Source organism: Sceloporus undulatus, chromosome 5 (genome assembly GCF_019175285.1).
Source record: "Sceloporus undulatus isolate JIND9_A2432 ecotype Alabama chromosome 5, SceUnd_v1.1, whole genome shotgun sequence".
Lineage (NCBI taxonomy): Eukaryota > Metazoa > Chordata > Lepidosauria > Squamata > Phrynosomatidae > Sceloporus > Sceloporus undulatus.
The window spans coordinates 13,373,617-13,391,189 of record NC_056526.1 but is presented as its reverse complement, the minus strand read 5'-3'; the positions used below and the strand labels follow the sequence as shown (position 1 = coordinate 13,391,189).

Genomic DNA, 17,573 nt, shown 5'->3' with positions numbered 1-17,573 from the left:
GACCCGGAACAATGGATGCAAGCTACAGGAAAAGAGATTCCAGCTCAACATTAGGAGGAACTTCCTGACAGTAAGAGCTGTTCGACAGTGGAACACACTCCCTTGGAGTGTAGTGGAGTCTTCTTCCTTGGAGGTCTTTAAGCAGAGACTAGATGGCCATCTGCTGGGGATGCTTTGATTTGGATTTCCTGCATGGCAGGGGGTTGGACTGGATGGCCCGTGCGGTCTCTTCCAACTCTATGATTCTATGATTCTATGATACGTGGAGAGCAAAGAGAAAACAGGAGATCAGATAAGCCTGCTTCATCAGTTACACACAGCATGTTTAAAAACATAACTTTGGCCACCAAAGTGGAAAATAAGAAAAGCATAGGCTGATCAAGGACAAATTCACCCCTGGAAGAAGCCTTCAATTCATCTCTAGAAGGTTCAAAATGTCTTTGCTTGCCCGCCTGGTTGTTTCATTTGACAGGCACACATGGTTATTTTTGAAGAAAACATTTGCTGAAACTTGTTGAACTGTTCTTATTTTTTGAGGTGTAGGAACTTATCCCTATTTTTCCCCATGTTATTTCTGTCTCTGGTACCAAATTTGCTGTTAAAGAAGTAATGCCCAGGAACTCATTTGCTTCATTAACTGAGGGTCACCTGTAGCTCCTTGCAGTGAATACCGCCATGTACTCTTATCATTTGGATCCCCTCTTCATTTCTTCATAGTTGCATTCAAAACACATTCCTCTTTGGTTTTTCTATGCATGGAAAAGTTGATGCCAATTTTATCTTTTGTCAAGTCAGCATGAACATTTCCTCAATAAAGACCTTCTCAGAGGAAATGAAGCTGTGGTTCCTCATCTGGTTGTCCTAAATTTTTCTGGACCTTAGTGCAAAAGGAATGTTAGGTCTTCTTCTGCTAAGTGGTTACAAAAACAAGTAAAAGAAAAGAATAAATGAAAAAAACACTAAAGAGGAATTCAAGCATCTAGCCAGTACATGTAGGGGGGAAGGTACGAAAAGCTAAAGCACAGAATGAATTTAGGCTTGCGAATCAAATAAAATACAATGAATACAATAAATAGGGCTTTTAAAAGTTATGTCCACAGCAAAAGGAAGAACAAGGAAATGACAGGGTTGCTGCGTGGAGAACATGGCCAAGTACTAACTGGGATAGAGAAAACTACTCAACACCTTCTTTGCCTCAGTTTTCTCTAAAAAGGAAAATAGTGCACAACCTGAGGAGTGAGGATCAGGTGGCGCAATGGGAGAAATGCAGCACAGACTAGGCTGAGAAGTAGTACAGGAATACCTCACTACTCTAAATGAATTTGAGTCTCCAAGGCCAGATGAACAACATCCAAAGATATTAAAGAATTGATAGAAGTAATTTCAGAACCACAGACAATAATCTTCGCGAATTCTTGGAGAACAGGAGAAATCCGCAGAGACTGGAGGAGGGAAAATATTGCCCCCATCTTCAAAAAAGAAAAAAAAGAGGACTCAAATAATTATCGGCTAATCAGCCTGACATCAATACCTGGAAAGATTCTAGAGCAAATAATTAGAATTAACTTAGAAAACAATGCTGTCATCACTATGAGTCAACACAGGTTTCTCAAAAACAAGTCATGCCAGACTAATCTGATTTTTTTTTTTTTGATAGAGTCACAGGCTTGATAGATGAAGGGGATGTTGTGGATATAGCATATCTTGATTTCAAGAAGGCTTTTGACAAAGTTCCCCATTATGTGCCTTAGACAGTGCTACTGTTAGGTGGATTTGTAATTGTGCTATTCAACATCTTTGTCAATGACGTGGATGAAAGAATACAGAGCATGCTGATTAAATTTGCAGATGATATCAAGCAGGAAGGAGTTGCTAATTTCCCAGAGGGCAGGATTAAAATTCAAAATGTCTTTGACAGTGATCAAAATGCTGAAAGCTCTGGAAACTATGCCTCATGAGAAGTGGCCTAAGGAGCTGATTATGTTTAGCCCGGGGAAGAGAAGGTTTAGAAGTGACACGAAAGCCCTTTTTAAATACTGTATTTGAAGGCATATGGAAGAAGGAGCAAGCTTGTTTTCTGCTGCTCCAGAGATTAGGGACCTTATCGCACACAGTTTTGCCCCCGATCTGGACAGGGGCAGGGGATGCGTGTGTCCAAGTGAAAATGCAATTTATCGCATTCCATACTATTCTCAAGGCAGCCCAATGCCATCACCTGGTGCTAAGCCATCCCCAATCAGGGCTCAGGTGCGTGAATTTTGAAAGATGGAAGCTTTTGATTTTTGATTTTGCTCTGCTGGAAAGATTCCATATTTCAAAATTCACACACCTGAGCCCTGATCGGGGACAGTTTAGCACTGGGTAATGGCATGGGGCCGCTTTGAGGATAGTATGGCATGCAATAAAATGCATTTTCACTTGGTTACACACATCCCCTGCCCATGCCCAGATCAGGGGCAAAAGTGTGTGCAATAAAGTTCCAAAACTAAGATAATGACCATGGAGAATCTACAGAAATTCAACCTAGACAGTGAGGAAATAGAAACAGTAAAAGAGTTCTAATACCTGGGATGAAACATTGATCAGAACGGGGACTGTAGTCAAGAAACCAGAAGAAGATTAAGAATGGGGAGCAAGGCTATGAAAGAACTAGAGAAGATCCTGAAGAGCAAAGATATACAACTGAGCATGAAAGTAAGAATTGTAAAAGCCATTGTATTCCCTATTACCATGTATGGATGTGAGAGCTGGATAGTTAAGAAAGCGGATAGAAAGAAGATCAATTCATTTGAGATGTGGTGCTGAAGAAGAGTGCTGAGGATTCCGTGGACAGCCAAAAAGTCAAACAAATGGGTCCTAGAACAGTTTAAGTTGGAAATCTCCCTGGAAGCCAAAATCACAAAACTGAGCCTGTCGTACTTTGGTCACATCATGAAAAAGCACAACTCATTGGAAAAAACAGTAATATTGGCTGGTACACACTGGCAGTGAAACGCCGCCCCTCTTTGCTGTGCAGCATTGCTGCAGCAACCAAACTGCAGGGCAACAATGTGCCACAAAAAAAGAAGCTGCCTAAAGCAGCTTTTTTTTCCGCAGCGCCGTAAGGCCTGCGATGCAGCCCTATGATGCCACTTCATCTAAGAGATGTGTGTGCTCTCAGATACCCATACGTCATCTACACACACACCATGTGGGCAGTGCCGCTCAATAATGGCACCACCTGCACATCAAAGGGCTTGGGAGTGTGCGGTTGGTGCATGCTCCCGAGCCCTACTATTGCCGACAGGACACTGCTTCCTGGCGACGCGTACCATGCCATTAAGAAAGGTGAAGGGAAATAGAAAGAGAGGAAGGCCACATGCCAGTTTGGTGGATTCTATTAAGGAGGCCATGGGTATGAAATTACAGGAATTAAGTAGAGCAATGGAGAACAGAGAATTTTGGAGATGTGTCATCCATGAGATCACCATGGGTTGAGATTAACTCAAGGGTGGTTAAGAACAACAACAACAAAAGACTAGGAAACAGTGCAATGGATTCAAACTACAGGAAAAGAGGTTCCACCTAAACATTAGGAAGAACTTCATTAGGATACAAGCTGTTTGACCATGGAATACATTGCCTTGAAGAGTGGTGGAGTCTTCTTTTTAAGCAGAGGCTGGGTGGCCATTTGGGTGCTTTGATTGTATCTTCCTAAATGGGAGAGGGTTGAACTAGATGGCTCTTGGGATCTCACTGAACTCTGTGGTTCTTTTTTTTAATATTCTGCACTGATCTTTATATTTAGTGCTTCCTAGAGGAAAATGGAAGGCTGAAGCATGTTTATTAAACCTTGCCAGCTATGGAATAAAGCAAAATAGAATTTTGAGTTCTAAAACTGGAAATTGAAGCATAAGAGGTTAAATGACCTCTCCAAGGTCAAAAGGGAAATGTGTACTGAGCCAGGAAATGTTAATCTTGGGCTGGTTGATGTTTTTTCAGCATAGGGCTCTGATAATGGGACATTTTGCTTTTCCCTTTTCCTGGTTGAAGAGGAATTTTTCTTATTGTCATATGACACCACTCTGAACTTTGGCTTAGCTTTTGCTTTGCTGGGCAGGATCATAAACTCCCATTGTTCATTTGTTCATTTCTGATTCGCCCTGTCAGCAATGTAAAATGTTATCTAGGTTTTAAGAGCTCCAGGGGAGGACTTTCTCCATGTCCCATCAATATTGGAGACTCTACCCTGACTCTGCTTTTAGGAATTAAATGCTAATGAACAACACAATGTTACATACTGCTAACATTTCACAGATGAAAACAGGGGCATGTTTGACCAAGCAACATCAGAATGTGGTCAAGATAGCAAGGTCCCACAACCTAGGAGAGGCTACAGAAGTTTCCTACAGATAGAAATATGTGGGCCCTACTGAGGCTCATGAGATTTTATCTCCAGTAGAGTGTGAAGATCCCAGACTCAAAAGCTTTTCTTAGTTGCACTGTAACTTAGACGCAGTACAGACAGCGCAAAAACGGTGGTCTGCAGGTGCCCATGTTAACTCTGGAGGGACGCCGCAGCCGCCAAACAGCATGATGTCCCTCTGGAATAAAAAGAACCTGGTACTTCTGGATTCTTCTTGTGGTGCCTGGGTTACAACACAAGTGTGCCACTGGTGCACTCATGATGTAATGGATGTGCAGCGATGTGCAGATGCTGTGCGTCCCTTATGTAAAGATGGCGGCGCCCATGTGGACGGGACGCTGCCATCAGGCCGCTGCCCACATGTAGTAGGGCTCGGTGCACAGTCCCAAGTGATTGGTGCGCAGTCCCAAGCCCTACTATCGCTGCCAAGACACTGCTTCCTGGTGGTGTGTACAGGGCCTAAGTAGTACTTTGAAAGGGTTTTAAAACAAAGGCTGGGGAAAGTACCCTGGTTGAGGGTAGAGCTTGGAAACTTAATTTACAACCAAATAAATATTTTCTCATTCTTGTTGGTGTTAATTATTTGAATTACATGCTCAGGGCAGTTGTGGGCAATGCTGAATATCTCCTGCTTAATGATACCAAGAGGAAGCATTCTTTGCCTTTGGTTTTAGACCTGACAGGCATGCATCTACACCGGTGTGGAGATTAGGGCATTGTCCTTCAAATAAAAATTCTGCTCCTTCCCATGAAATTTTCCTTCAGTCTTCTAAATTTCAAACATTGCAGTAACTTAAAACCTCTGTTGAGCCTTTAGAAAAACCGTTTAGGCAGCTAAAGTTACCCAGAGTATGTGAACACAACAAACATAAGGGTTCTAGGTGTGAACAATTTTCTCAGTTCCTGCTTCAAGGTGTATTGTTTGGAAAATAAGCTACAGTTTCAGACATGGTGGCAAGCCCATTTAGGCAGACCAGAATCCATAAATTAACAGAACAAATCATGTTTTTAAATTGTGATTTGCAGCTGGCTAACAGACCATGGTTTGTTTGCGCAGATGGCTTCAGACACAACAACAACCTGGTGTGCTATTATTTGTGAAACTGGCCAGTATCTCTGCAGAAGGGGTGACTTGTTAAGGGCAAGAACTAAACTCTGAGGCCAGGGTTTTACATGGCCTGGCAGATAGGGATTCAGTCTTTTGAAGCCAGGTGACAGACATATCTGGCAGGCTTGTGCTGCAGTCTAGCTGATGACCTCAAGAAGAAAGCTCTGTCTGGTTGGTTTGCTATATGTATAGAATATTGAACATGCCCTGGTGATACTGACACCACATTGTGACTTCTAGATGCTTTCAATTCAGGATAACACACTTCCATGTATTCAACTAAGCCTGTATCTACACTGCAGAATTAATGCAGTTTAACACTGCTGTAACTGTCATGGCTCTGTGTAATAGAATCCTGAGATTGGTAGTTTTGTGAGGTATTTAGACCACTCTATCAGAGAGTTATCCACCATCTTGAAGGAGAGAAAGGCAAGGCAGCTCTATCAGGGCTTGCCTGAAAAGAAGAAGGCCCTCATTCTATCCACCATCATGAAGGAGAAAAAGGTAAGCCAGCTCAAACAGGCCTCTGAGGGAGAGCAGATCTGCTGGACTTTTCCCCTTCCTTACTGCCATTCCCTTTTCCTTTTGTGTCTTGTCTTTTTTAGATTGTAAGCCTGAGGGCAGGGAAGTGTCTAATTAACAAATTGTAAGCCGCTTTGATAGCCTTGGCTGAAGAGTGGGGTAGAAATAAATAAGTATTATTATTGTTGTTGTTGTTATTTTTACTGGTGCCAGAGCAAACTATGAATCCCAAATTTCCATAGGATAGAGCCATGACATTTAAAGTGGCATCAAACTGCCCCACTCTTACATGAGCTGTTATTATGTCAAGACTGTGATGTACACCCCTGCCTGACACCTTCACTCTTTTTCTTTGCTTTAGGGGAGCATCAAGTGATCCTCATACAGGAATTTTTATATGCAGAGTTTCCTCAAGTTACTTCATGTTCTTATTAACAATACAGTTGGAAATGTTTAATGTCATCAACACCTCTGTTTAATTGTTCCTTTCCCCTTTCTGTTTCTTCACAGGCTGCTGATCTGATAATCAATCCATCTACCACTTTGAAAGAAAAACCAGACCCAAACGGCTTGGTATTTGGAACTGTTTTCACAGACAATATGTTATTCATAGAATGGTCATTGACATCAGGATGGGAGGCACCTCATATCAAGCCACTGGAGAATCTCTCTCTACATCCTGCTGTATCAGCTTTTCACTATGCTGTGGAAGTGAGTACAACACAGTTTGGAAGAGTGTTTAGTCTTCATGCTTGTAATTTAAAAAAAAAATATGTCTGTGTCTCAGTGGCTTAATGCAAGGTACCAACATGTGAATTCTTATTATCATTACTGAGGTGCTTCTAGAACCAGGACTCTGAAATAAACAGAATGGAAAGTAAATAAACTAAAGCCCAGACTTCAGGTTATAGTCAGGGCTTGGAGTTGGAGCTGGAAGCAATTTTAGGGGAAATCAGTCATTCTCATAGAAATGTAATGACCCCCGCTTCAAAATAAAAACTAACAATATTATAACAACATATGGCAAACTTTTCACTTTATACTGAGATTTTTATACTTAGATTTTATACTCAATCAAACATGTTTTATGTCCTGTCAGTCTAAGTAGCCTGATGATTCACGTGGCTGAGATGAAATGCCTTGTGCTACAGTTTTACTACCGTAAATTTGTTAATTTTTATTCATTTACTAGAGTCAAAGTTCATCCAGAGAAAAACAAAGGAGTTGAGTTGGAGTCAAAGGTTTGGTTTACCAACTCCACAATGCTAGTTATGGGGAGACATGGGTCAGCATTTCCCACCTTTCCCTGGCAGTGCCATAGTGGTTTTGAGTGAGTGGCTGCAGTACAGGCATTTAACCACTGCACCATTAGGGCTCTAGATTTTTTAAAGTTATATTTAATTGCTAACCATTCAGTGGCACCCATGTATCTCCCCATAATTAATAACCTAAGATTTTGCACTGTGGTATTAAAGTTCTGTTACTTTGTGGCTTGTCAAATGGTCAGAAGCTAATTTGTGATACACCATCTCTTATTTATTTGGCTACTTTAAGGCATTTGTAGTTTTCTTTTATCACTGTCATCAGTGAACATATATTCAATGGCCAGTAGTGAGAATTTGGGGGCAGGAATGGAGAGGGTACTGGGAACTGTCAAATCATCAGATTTTCTCTTGATAGAAGTGCAAGTCTCCAGCTCTTCACAACTAATATGAAAGTTCAGCTATTGCAAGAATAACAAACTTGATAAGCAATTTAGTTTTAGGCAGCAGAACAATTTAAAGTTTCTGGGACTAACCCTATGTCCTGGTATGGAACAATTCTGCACATGTTAGACAGCAAAAAATCGCATCTTATTGAAGCACCTCATCATCCTTGCCTACTACACATACAGTTTAATTATGAAAACATAAGAGCAATAAAATTAAAATGGTGAATAATCCCAAGGTACTTGAAATATCTGCATATATTCCTATCTGTGTTTCATGATATTGACCTAACAAGTATGCATATTGTTAATCTACAAGGGAAATATTTTAATTATAATCTTTATAGCAGAGATGGACCACACACATCCCCAAGTGCAGACACTGGCAGCCTATGAGCTCAACCATCACTGGGCTCCTCCACAAGGGAAAAAAAGTCTCCGGAATATTCTTCTTTGTTTTCATTTTACCTTCATGGGTTTGCATCCAAACTCTTTCTTGAAATATCCCAGGTTTCCCTCCCTCTCCGTTCCATTGTGTTCTTCTGCCTCCCACTGATCTTGTGTCACATCTTTACTTCTGGAATGTTTCAGAAACTGATTTTTACCAGTTTCCACTGAACCTTCTTTATTATTATGAAGGATTTATAGTCAAAGTGCTGGAGTGCTTTAGTAATATTGCTATAGTTAAATGTAAGGATAATTTTGTTTTGGTGCAAATATTGTTCCTCTTTCCCTTGCTCATCCTCTGTCACTGGAAACAATAGCAATGTTTACCAGCACTAGCCATCTTAGCTGGTTTCAGGATAGTACAAACAGGCAGCCAAATAGAGATACATTTCTTTTCAGAAAATGCTAAGTTAATGTAACTGACCTGGAAAGTAGGAATGAAAAGTCCCAAGTATATCCAGGAGCTTCCTGGAGATACCATGGGATGAAGAAAATGATGTGTGGCTATCCATAATAAAATTGGGGTACACAAAAACAAAACTCAGACGTTCAGAAACTTTTTTCTCATCTTCAAGGGATTGAATGAATGCAAAACTGAGAAAAGTACCTCTAGATGCATGGAGAGAGTTGTGATTCTCTGTGATCCTTTGGAGTTGAAGGAGGGATGGAAATAGGGTATGGCATACAGAACCTCTGTGGCTGCTTATCTGCTTTCAAGGCTAGATCATACCTATACATGTTTCACTCTGTTACTCAAAATGGAATGGCTTATAATTAAATAGGGAAAATGTACCTGACATTGTCTGCATAGGCCAAATAAACCAGCAAAGTCCAGATGATGTGTGGCCCAGGCCCTGGTTCTTATGTAAACAGACCGGACAACCTTGATCATGTTCAGCACCAGAACTGGGGTGTAACACCCTCAAACTGAATTAAAATAACATACATTTTATTCCGGGAAGATCCTGAGCCCCCTGTTGTGACAACAGGCTGCTGTTTGGAATGCATCCTGCGGAGTTACCTTGCACATCTTCTGCTCTTGCCAGTTGCTCATTCTGATGTCAGAATGAGGCACCCAGTCATGTGACCAAGCCTGGGTGCCTGTTCAGACCTTAGAGCTAAGTGAGCCATGGTAGTGGTGGATGCGCTGGGTGGCTCAGCGTGATGTGCATGTGAACAACGTCTCTGGCTTTGGAACAGAGGACTAGTTAATGGTGGGGAGGAGGCCTGGACAGTTCTGGGGCCAGGATACTTTGAGCTGCCTCCAGAGTATCAGGCCCATGTAGACAGACCTCCTGTTGAAAGGCATAGCATTTGAGATGGTATGAAAGTATTATCTGTGATGTTCAGTCCATGGTGATTAATTAGCACATACAAATCATTGTGTGGTACCAGATGATGAAGGTGCGTTGGCTTCTCTTGGTTAGCAGCACAAACTACACTTGTTCTGCTGGGCTGTTAAGTCTTACGTAGTTATGTAGGATAGATGTACACTTGAAGCTGAGAGCGAGTCACTGCCTCCAGTAAAACAAATTGGTAATTGCCGGAAGCCAGCGTGGTTGACAGCTGATGTGTTTAGTGCCAAACATTGCCATGTCTGTGTCTATAAGAGCAGCACATGTTATACCTCCATTTGTGTTGGAGCCTCAGTCAAAGGCATGCTTTTGCTGCCAAGGAGCATGTAGAGAAAACGTGGGGGCATTAAAATAACTGGATAAATTTCCCCTCCTTTGCCAATTGTTTTTAAAAAGGTGAATTCATTTTGGCATTGCCATACTTCTAATGCTTTTCAAAATGCAAGGTGAGAAGGAAAATCTGACCCCAACCCCATTGCCTTCCCACCCATTCTCTAAATCCATACACTACTGGGATACCAACAATCCCCCCTATTTTGTTTTTCATTAATGAGTTTTTAAATATTATCTCCCAAAAGCCAACCTTGTGATTTTTTCAGGTCTTTCTGGCTGAGGAGATGTAGATGCATTATGGGCTCCCAGTTTTCACAAGGAGCAAGGAACCACGCTGGAGTCCTGGATGTTTGTCTCGTTCAAAGTAGCGTTGTTGCTGTGATAACCCTTGTTATCTCTGAAATCTTCATTGCTAATGATGAATATGCTCTTCTCCTTCTTCTTTTCTATACATTTTCCCCATTACTTTTCTTTCTATTTGTTTTTACCCTTATTGCATCACGTTTCCTCTAGCCAAGAGGACTGACAGAGGCGAAACTGCTCCAAATGCTCTGGCTCAATGAATACACAGTGGGTATAACACGAGATGACAATGACGCTTTTGGCATTCCCTCCTCATCCCACGTCTCCTTGTGTTTCTTGTGATCTGTGAATCCTTTAATCTGGCTCTGCCAGTTATGTGCGTGGTTTAGCTTGTGTGTTGCAGACAACAGGCAGATGGCAAGTTATTAATGTTCATTTGTTTGTTTGTGTGGATTTATCAGGAATGAGCCTCAACCATCTTGCCAATGAAGTTCATAAAACTGTCTAGCATGCTTGCCCATGCGACTGATTTTTATTTAAATGTTTTTATCCCACCCTACAGCCAAGGATTCCAGGGTGACGTACAATAAAATCAATTTAGGAGAATACACAACAATAACAATAATTTTTAAAGATTAAAAATATATTAAAATATTTCTCTCTTGAAACCTTTAAATTGTCATCTTAAATGTTAAATAACTTAAAATAACATTTCAAATAATTGTTAGAATGAAATATGTATTATCTAGAGATAATGCAGTGGCATACCCTCCAAAGTTTCAGAGATACAAACTGGGACATATATCTGTGGTCAAGATGGCAAAAGGTATTAATGAGGAAGAACACACAAGACCCTTGTCTCCTCTCCCAACTGCTGAGTTAATTTTTGCACTTGGAACTCAATTTGCAGCAAGTAAAGTAGGCAGAAGACAAAAGTGGGAGGAAGAGAGAAAATCTGGGACATATTAAGAGCAGCTGAAAAAGTGGGATGGCAGAGGATTAATCAGGACTGTCCCAGCTAAACTGTAACAGTTGAAAGGTATGCTATGGAGCCTCTTAAACCAGACGTAGATGTCAAGATGTTGGACAGTGACTTTCACCTTTCCTCATCATTGGCTATGCTGGCATTTGGACTAATCTTTTTGTTATTTTCTGTTAATATTACTGGCTACATCAAATCTCAAAAAGAAAAGGAATTAAACTATATTAAAAAGCTGGTAGATGAAAACACTGAGTCTTGAATCATATCAAGTCCTTAAGACTGTGTGTTTTTGTTTCTTGTATTGTAAACTCTTCAGCAGACTCCTGTTTTAGAGGGGGCTTTTTATTGTTAAAGTCACTTTCTAATGGTTTTAGTCTGGATGGGAGCTGAAGAACAGGTCCATTTTGTTTTATTCTATTTTATGTACAGTTTAGTGTGCTTTAGAAATAAAGTTTAATAATAATTATAATAATAATAACACCTGCCTGTCCCAGTTTACAATCTCTTTGTATCTTAATCCAGATCTGACTGCCTGTTAGCTAAGGAAGCACATGCAAGGTATTAGTATTAGTTTATACAGACAATACCTTGCTCGAGAGTAGGGGCCGTTTAACACTATGCAGTTATAGTGCTGTGATTCTGCTTTAACTGTCATGGTAGTGTCCTATGGAATTCTGGGATTTACAGTTTAGGGAAGGGTATTTAGAATTCTCAGATGGAGAGCTCTAGTACTTCATGAAATGGCAAACTCCAGTATTACGGTACATAAAATGCAGCCATGGTATGGAATCATAGTGCTATAACTTTGCAGTGCGAGGCATCACCTCCTATAAGGCTAACCTGATTCTGATGTTTTGCAGCAGAGGCTTTAATTGCTCTGTAACATGGCTTATAGACGTTCATTTGGTAGCATATAGAAGAAAGCCTTTTTTATTAAGGCACCCATCATATGTAACAATCTCACCATATGGAGTCCCAGTATGTAGTGTTTCTGCTAACAATTGAAGATGTATTGATTCGTCAGGAGTTTCCCCTGACTTTTTTTTTTTAGTATTAGCCACTATTCCTGGTCAAACCCAGTAAAGTGAGTCCACAGTCTCTACTCATTGATTTTATTGTATGTTGTAACATATGGTCTGTGCTTAGAAAATTGATTTTAAAAAATTCATTCCCATCACTCATTACAGTATCTGCAGTGACCCATTGCTGTTACTCATCATAATGATGAAAAAAATTGTGTTACTTCTTGTGCGGCTTATAGCTTTTATAATACATTTTGTTACTTTTTTTGAGGAAAAAAAATGTATTTGATAAAAGAGTTCTAAAATGCCCTTAAAAAGTAACCTTTGAAAATAACTAAAAACTATTACTTGCTACCTCAATAAAATGTCTTTTTTAATGTTGATTACATTGCTTTTGAAACTGCTTTTCCACCCTTAATTACAAAAAAACCACCAAGTTACAGATGCTGCTCTATGAACTGCTTTGATATGTTCAGTAGAAATGAAAAGCAGTCTGCAATTTTTAAAATAACAAATGAAATGGCATTTGGGGTTCAAGATTATCAAACCGGAGGAAAATTTCAGTCTGTTTAAATAACTTTTAAATATTTCCTGGGGATTTTTGAGCAGGAGTAAGATTAATATTTATATTGCAGTTTCCATACTCTCCTACATCTCACAGATTAAAATGCGGACATATGTGGCCAAGCAATATCAGAGGGTGGTCAAGGTGGCAAAAGTTATTAATAAGGAAGAACAGGCAAGGTGAGATTGCAGCAGTTTGTTTATGTCTGACCTGTTGGGAGGAGAAAGTTCTGTCTCCTCTTCCCTTGCTGAATTTAACTGAGTGCAAACTTCTTTTGCCTTTTGAAATCATTACTTTTGCACTTTGAGAAACTGAAGTAAGCTGAAGGGAAGGGAGGGAAATGGGACAAGAGAAAAATTGGGATATGACAGAAGATTAATCATGTCAGTCCCTGTCAAATTGGGACAGTTGAGGGATATGGCTTTCTGAGAATCAAAAGAGCTCATTATTCATTTCTATGACATTTTAAGACAGACCAATATTATTTCCCCTTATATATAGGAAGAGCTAACTTGAGATTTGAACCTGGGACTGCTATTTCATATTCCTAACCACTGTGCCTCACTGCTTGCTATTCCCACCTCATGTTTTGTTTGAAATGGGAAAATACTTCTCACAACTCATTGCAAGCAGCTGTTTTCCGCTCACTCAGCATGTCCGGAACTCCCCATTGGTTTTCCCTTTAGCTATTGAAAAAACTGATTAAGACTCTGCAGGGTTTTGGAGATGTTTCTATCTCTTCCTGGAATGGATGAATAAACCCAGAATGAGTCCTTTTTGTTCTTAGATAATGATTTCACTCTTGGTTTCTCTCCAAACTGTGAGGCAATTTTTTTTAATAATAGCTAGAAATAACATGGGATGGTCTGAGGCTATGGTACATCTTCCACTTGTTGCTCAGTCTTTCAACTCCACAGAACTGTTGAGGAATCCATACAGTTTATCAAACTAGGGCCCCCAAGATAGTTTTAATAGCATCTTTTTACATGGAATGTTTTGCTGTTCTACCTCTAGATTGGAGTGGATGATGTATAGTGTAGTGGCTGCCCTAAGGCTCTTGTTAAGTTCTTGATGAACCTTGTGTTTCCTTTTTTAAAGCCACTTTACTCTTGTGAATACAGGGGTGAATATGAAACTTGGATGGCAGGTCAAAAATGTCAGCAGTACACTGGCATAACCAAATGCTGCTGTTCTAAACACATTTACTAGGGAGAAAATTCTATTGAACATAGTAGGATTTATGCCTGAGTAAAAATGCACTACATTGAATTGGAAATTTTCCATGCCTTGTTAGAGCATTTGTATTCAATACTCACTGTTTCATTCCTTAGCACAGTAGCTCTATTCAGGTGAGGATGACCATGTATGTTGGCACCACATCTAGCATCCCTGTTCCTGCAAACTGAGCCTCAAATATTTGAACACTCAGTGCTAAGGTCTGAAAGGAAGTTTACATATGTTCAGCTGTATGTCCTAAGTCTTTGTACAATCTAGAACCCTGATAAATGAGTTCTCTGGTTGTGTGGAGGCTCATATTGTGGATTAAACAGAATGGACATAGCAGTCACCTTCTGACCCCTACAGTTTCTCTCCCACAGGAATAATAGAATCAGGATTCATTGAAAATCCCTACTACCTGCTTCACATGTTTGTCTTGAACAACTGAAGGAGGCTAGTAACATGTCAGAAAATAATCAGAGCTAGTTTGGACACAAAGCCAAATTAAGAGCATGTCTAAATGGGCCAAATGAACCAGTTTTCCCTTCCCATGATATGTCTTCACAATGCAAGGCCAAAAGCCCAGTTCACCTGGAGTCCATCTTCATGACATGAGACCAATTTGCATCTAATTCAGACCATCCCTCCCTTACACCGCATTAAAAAGGCTTACTTTTCACCATGGATCCACGTTGGGCACCTTGCTTTCTACCCTAGAAGGAACAACTTGCACCAGCAGTGACAGCACCAGGTGGCAAAGTGGGATGGATGTGTAAACATCCCTAGCATGGCTCCTGAATGTGGAGGTAACATGGGGGATTTGGCCAGAATATATCAAGAGTAGTCTGGAGTATTCTTGCCAGGGTAAATCAATCCTGAGCTGTAACTTGTGCTCCCTTGTGCTCTTGGTCTGGTTTCTTTTATGGCTTCTTTATCCATAGGAATTCCCCTTCTAATGTCCTCTTCCCTCTGAACCAGGCAAACATTAGTTTGCGTAATTTCACAGGTTGCCTGCAAACTGGAATCAGAAGCCTTGGTTTGATTATGGGCAAGTTAATGCTAAGGATAGAGGCTGAGTACTAATAATTGGTTCACATAATGCTAAGCTGAAGTCTAGATCATCCCATAGCCTCAAAAACTAAACAAGTGTCATTAATTAGCCCTTCTGATTTTAAATCTGTAATTCAAAATTTCAAATTTGGCACACAATTTCCAGATTAACCAGCCAAAGGTCCAGTTAATCTGTCAGTAGTAAGTCAAACAGGATGACTGCAACAAGAGTTCCTGCTTGCCTGATAAGTAAAATGCAACCTCAGACTCAAAAGCAAGATGTTAGATGTGCTAGACTGATAGACCCTTTATAAAATAAGAGATTGGACAGTGCAATAATTCTTTTTTTAAATTATTTGGAGTATGAGACAGGAGTTGTTTAATTGTTAGTGAACATGCAAAATATTAACTATCTTATCTTGGAAAGTTATTTTATAACCATTTTGAAAGACGAATTTAAAGTGTTTACTGTAATATAATATGTCTGATCTTGATCATTGCTGGTGGTACAGAAAACTTACTGTTTCCAATTTTTTTCTTTGATGCTTTAGCTGTTTGAAGGCATGAAGGCATACCGAGGAGTGGATGGTAAAATTCGCCTCTTCCGACCAAGACTCAACATGGACAGGATGTTGCGGTCAGCTGTGCGAGCCACTTTGCCAGTGCGTAATGCAAGCATTTTCTTTTTCCCTCATCACCTTTGGCATAGGATGGTATTTTCATCCCAGCTACTGACGCCTTTTAAAGACTGAGAGCAATTGGTAATTGTAACTGAATACTAGAAGCACTTCAGTTCCATGTTGATGATGTTCCCTCCAAGAAGATTCCCCAGTGATTATTTATATATATATGTTTGATTTATTTCTTACCTCTCTCCCAAAATGGGATGCATTGTAACTACTACATAAGTTAAAACAAAATCATTAAAATCACTGTGTACATGGACAGGAAAATCCATCTTATCTTTTGGTTACACTTAGGCACAGCAACTATGGACTTGTCTACACACAGAGAGGTGAGTTCAAGAGACGTGTCCACATAATTCTCCCTTTCGAACACACCCTGGTCTGATAAATTGCAGTATGCATGGCCAGATGGCTGTGGCTGCTCTGGATTTTTTCCTGCCCACCCCATATATGTAAATGTACATGTTTCTGAACTTTTCTCCCCCACCTGCCCTCATAGCGACATTGCTATAGAGTGCAGGCCACAAACATGCAGAAATATCCAGATTTCCCACTCAAAAACAAGAATAAATCCCCATTTTTATTTCTCTGGATTAAAGCCCTGTAAAAGACATGCATTCATCCCCAGTCATTCTGTACATCATTTGACCAGCTTGCTGTGAAAACTAGATGAGATTGTTTTATTTGGTCTGTGTAGATGTGTCCTAAACACTTTAAAACATGTTGGTGTTTTAAATATTAACAACTGATGATGATGGTGATGTGCTGGTACAAAAATAGCAAAAAATAAAACGGTGGGAGAAAACACTGAGAGAACCCATGTCTGTGCTGGAGAATTGATTTAACAGAAACTTTTGGTGGCAGTCTTTGCCTGCATCTCAGGAAACTAGCTGATGTGCCTAATAATCAGGTTATAGCCTAAAGCGAGAGCAAGCATGGTGTAATGGTTTGAGTGTTGGACTACGACTCTGAAGATCAGTGTTCAATTCCCTGCTTGAGCATAAAAGCCCACAGCTTTGGACTATGACTCTGGAGATCAGTGTTCAATTCCCCGTTTGAGCATAAAAACCCTTGGGCGAGTCACACTTTGGGCAAGTCACTCTCTGTCAGCCTCAGAGGATGCCCATGACAAACCCCCTCTGAAGAAACTAGCCAAGAAAACCCTATGGTTGTCTTAGGGTCACCATAAGTAAAAATGACTTGGAGGCACACAACAACAAGAAAAGGCCTAAAGCACCAGTTCCTATCTAATCTTGGAAGCTAAGCAGGGTCAGCCATAGTAAGTACTTGGATGGGAGACCACCAACAATACCATGTGCTATAAGCTATTTCAGAGGAAGGAACTGGCAAAACCACCTGAGTATTCCTTGGCAAAGAAAACCCTGTGAAATCCATGGGGTTGCCATACGCTGATAGACGATTTGAAGGCAGAGAGCATTAGAAGCTATGATACAAATTGGATAGGAGGCCTTCAAAAAGTGCACTTCCGGTGCATTAATTACCAACCTACTTAGACTTACTAAAATTAAAAATGGAGAGGATTCCTGTCTCTCTAATAGTAATGTAGGAGAGGGAGTTTCACCTGGTTACATGAGAAGCAACACTTGCTGAAATTCCCTCTTCTACACAGCCATTAAAGGGGCTGGAGCCCTCTCCAATTTTCAGTCTAGCAACTATTCTTTTTGTATCTTGAGGTTGGGGCACTCATATAAGAATGGATTTGCAAGGTGAGAGTCTCCTTTCTCACTTCCGTTTTCAGAGCTTAGAAAAAAAATCTTTTTGAGACTAGGGAGATTATCACACACAGATGGGATAAGGACAGATCACTCCCCCATCTTTATCCTGTCTGTGACTGAGATCCCTTGAAAG

At 40.3% G+C, this 17,573-nt stretch overlaps 1 protein-coding gene across 4 annotated transcripts in view; it reads left to right on the top strand.

Moving 5' to 3' along the window:
* The window catches only part of BCAT1 (branched chain amino acid transaminase 1), a 103,777-nt gene that overhangs the window by 56,744 nt on the left and 29,460 nt on the right, over positions 1-17,573 (top strand). For 3 of the 4 annotated variants that reach the window (XM_042469273.1, XM_042469274.1, XM_042469275.1), the window contains exons 3-5: positions 6,546-6,746; positions 10,392-10,448; positions 15,570-15,680. In XM_042469273.1, coding sequence (XP_042325207.1) covers positions 6,546-6,746; positions 10,392-10,448; positions 15,570-15,680 — 369 coding nt within the window. The remainder of the gene's footprint in view (positions 1-6,545; positions 6,747-10,391; positions 10,449-15,569; positions 15,681-17,573) is intronic. The other variant, XM_042469276.1, reaches the window with a different exon arrangement.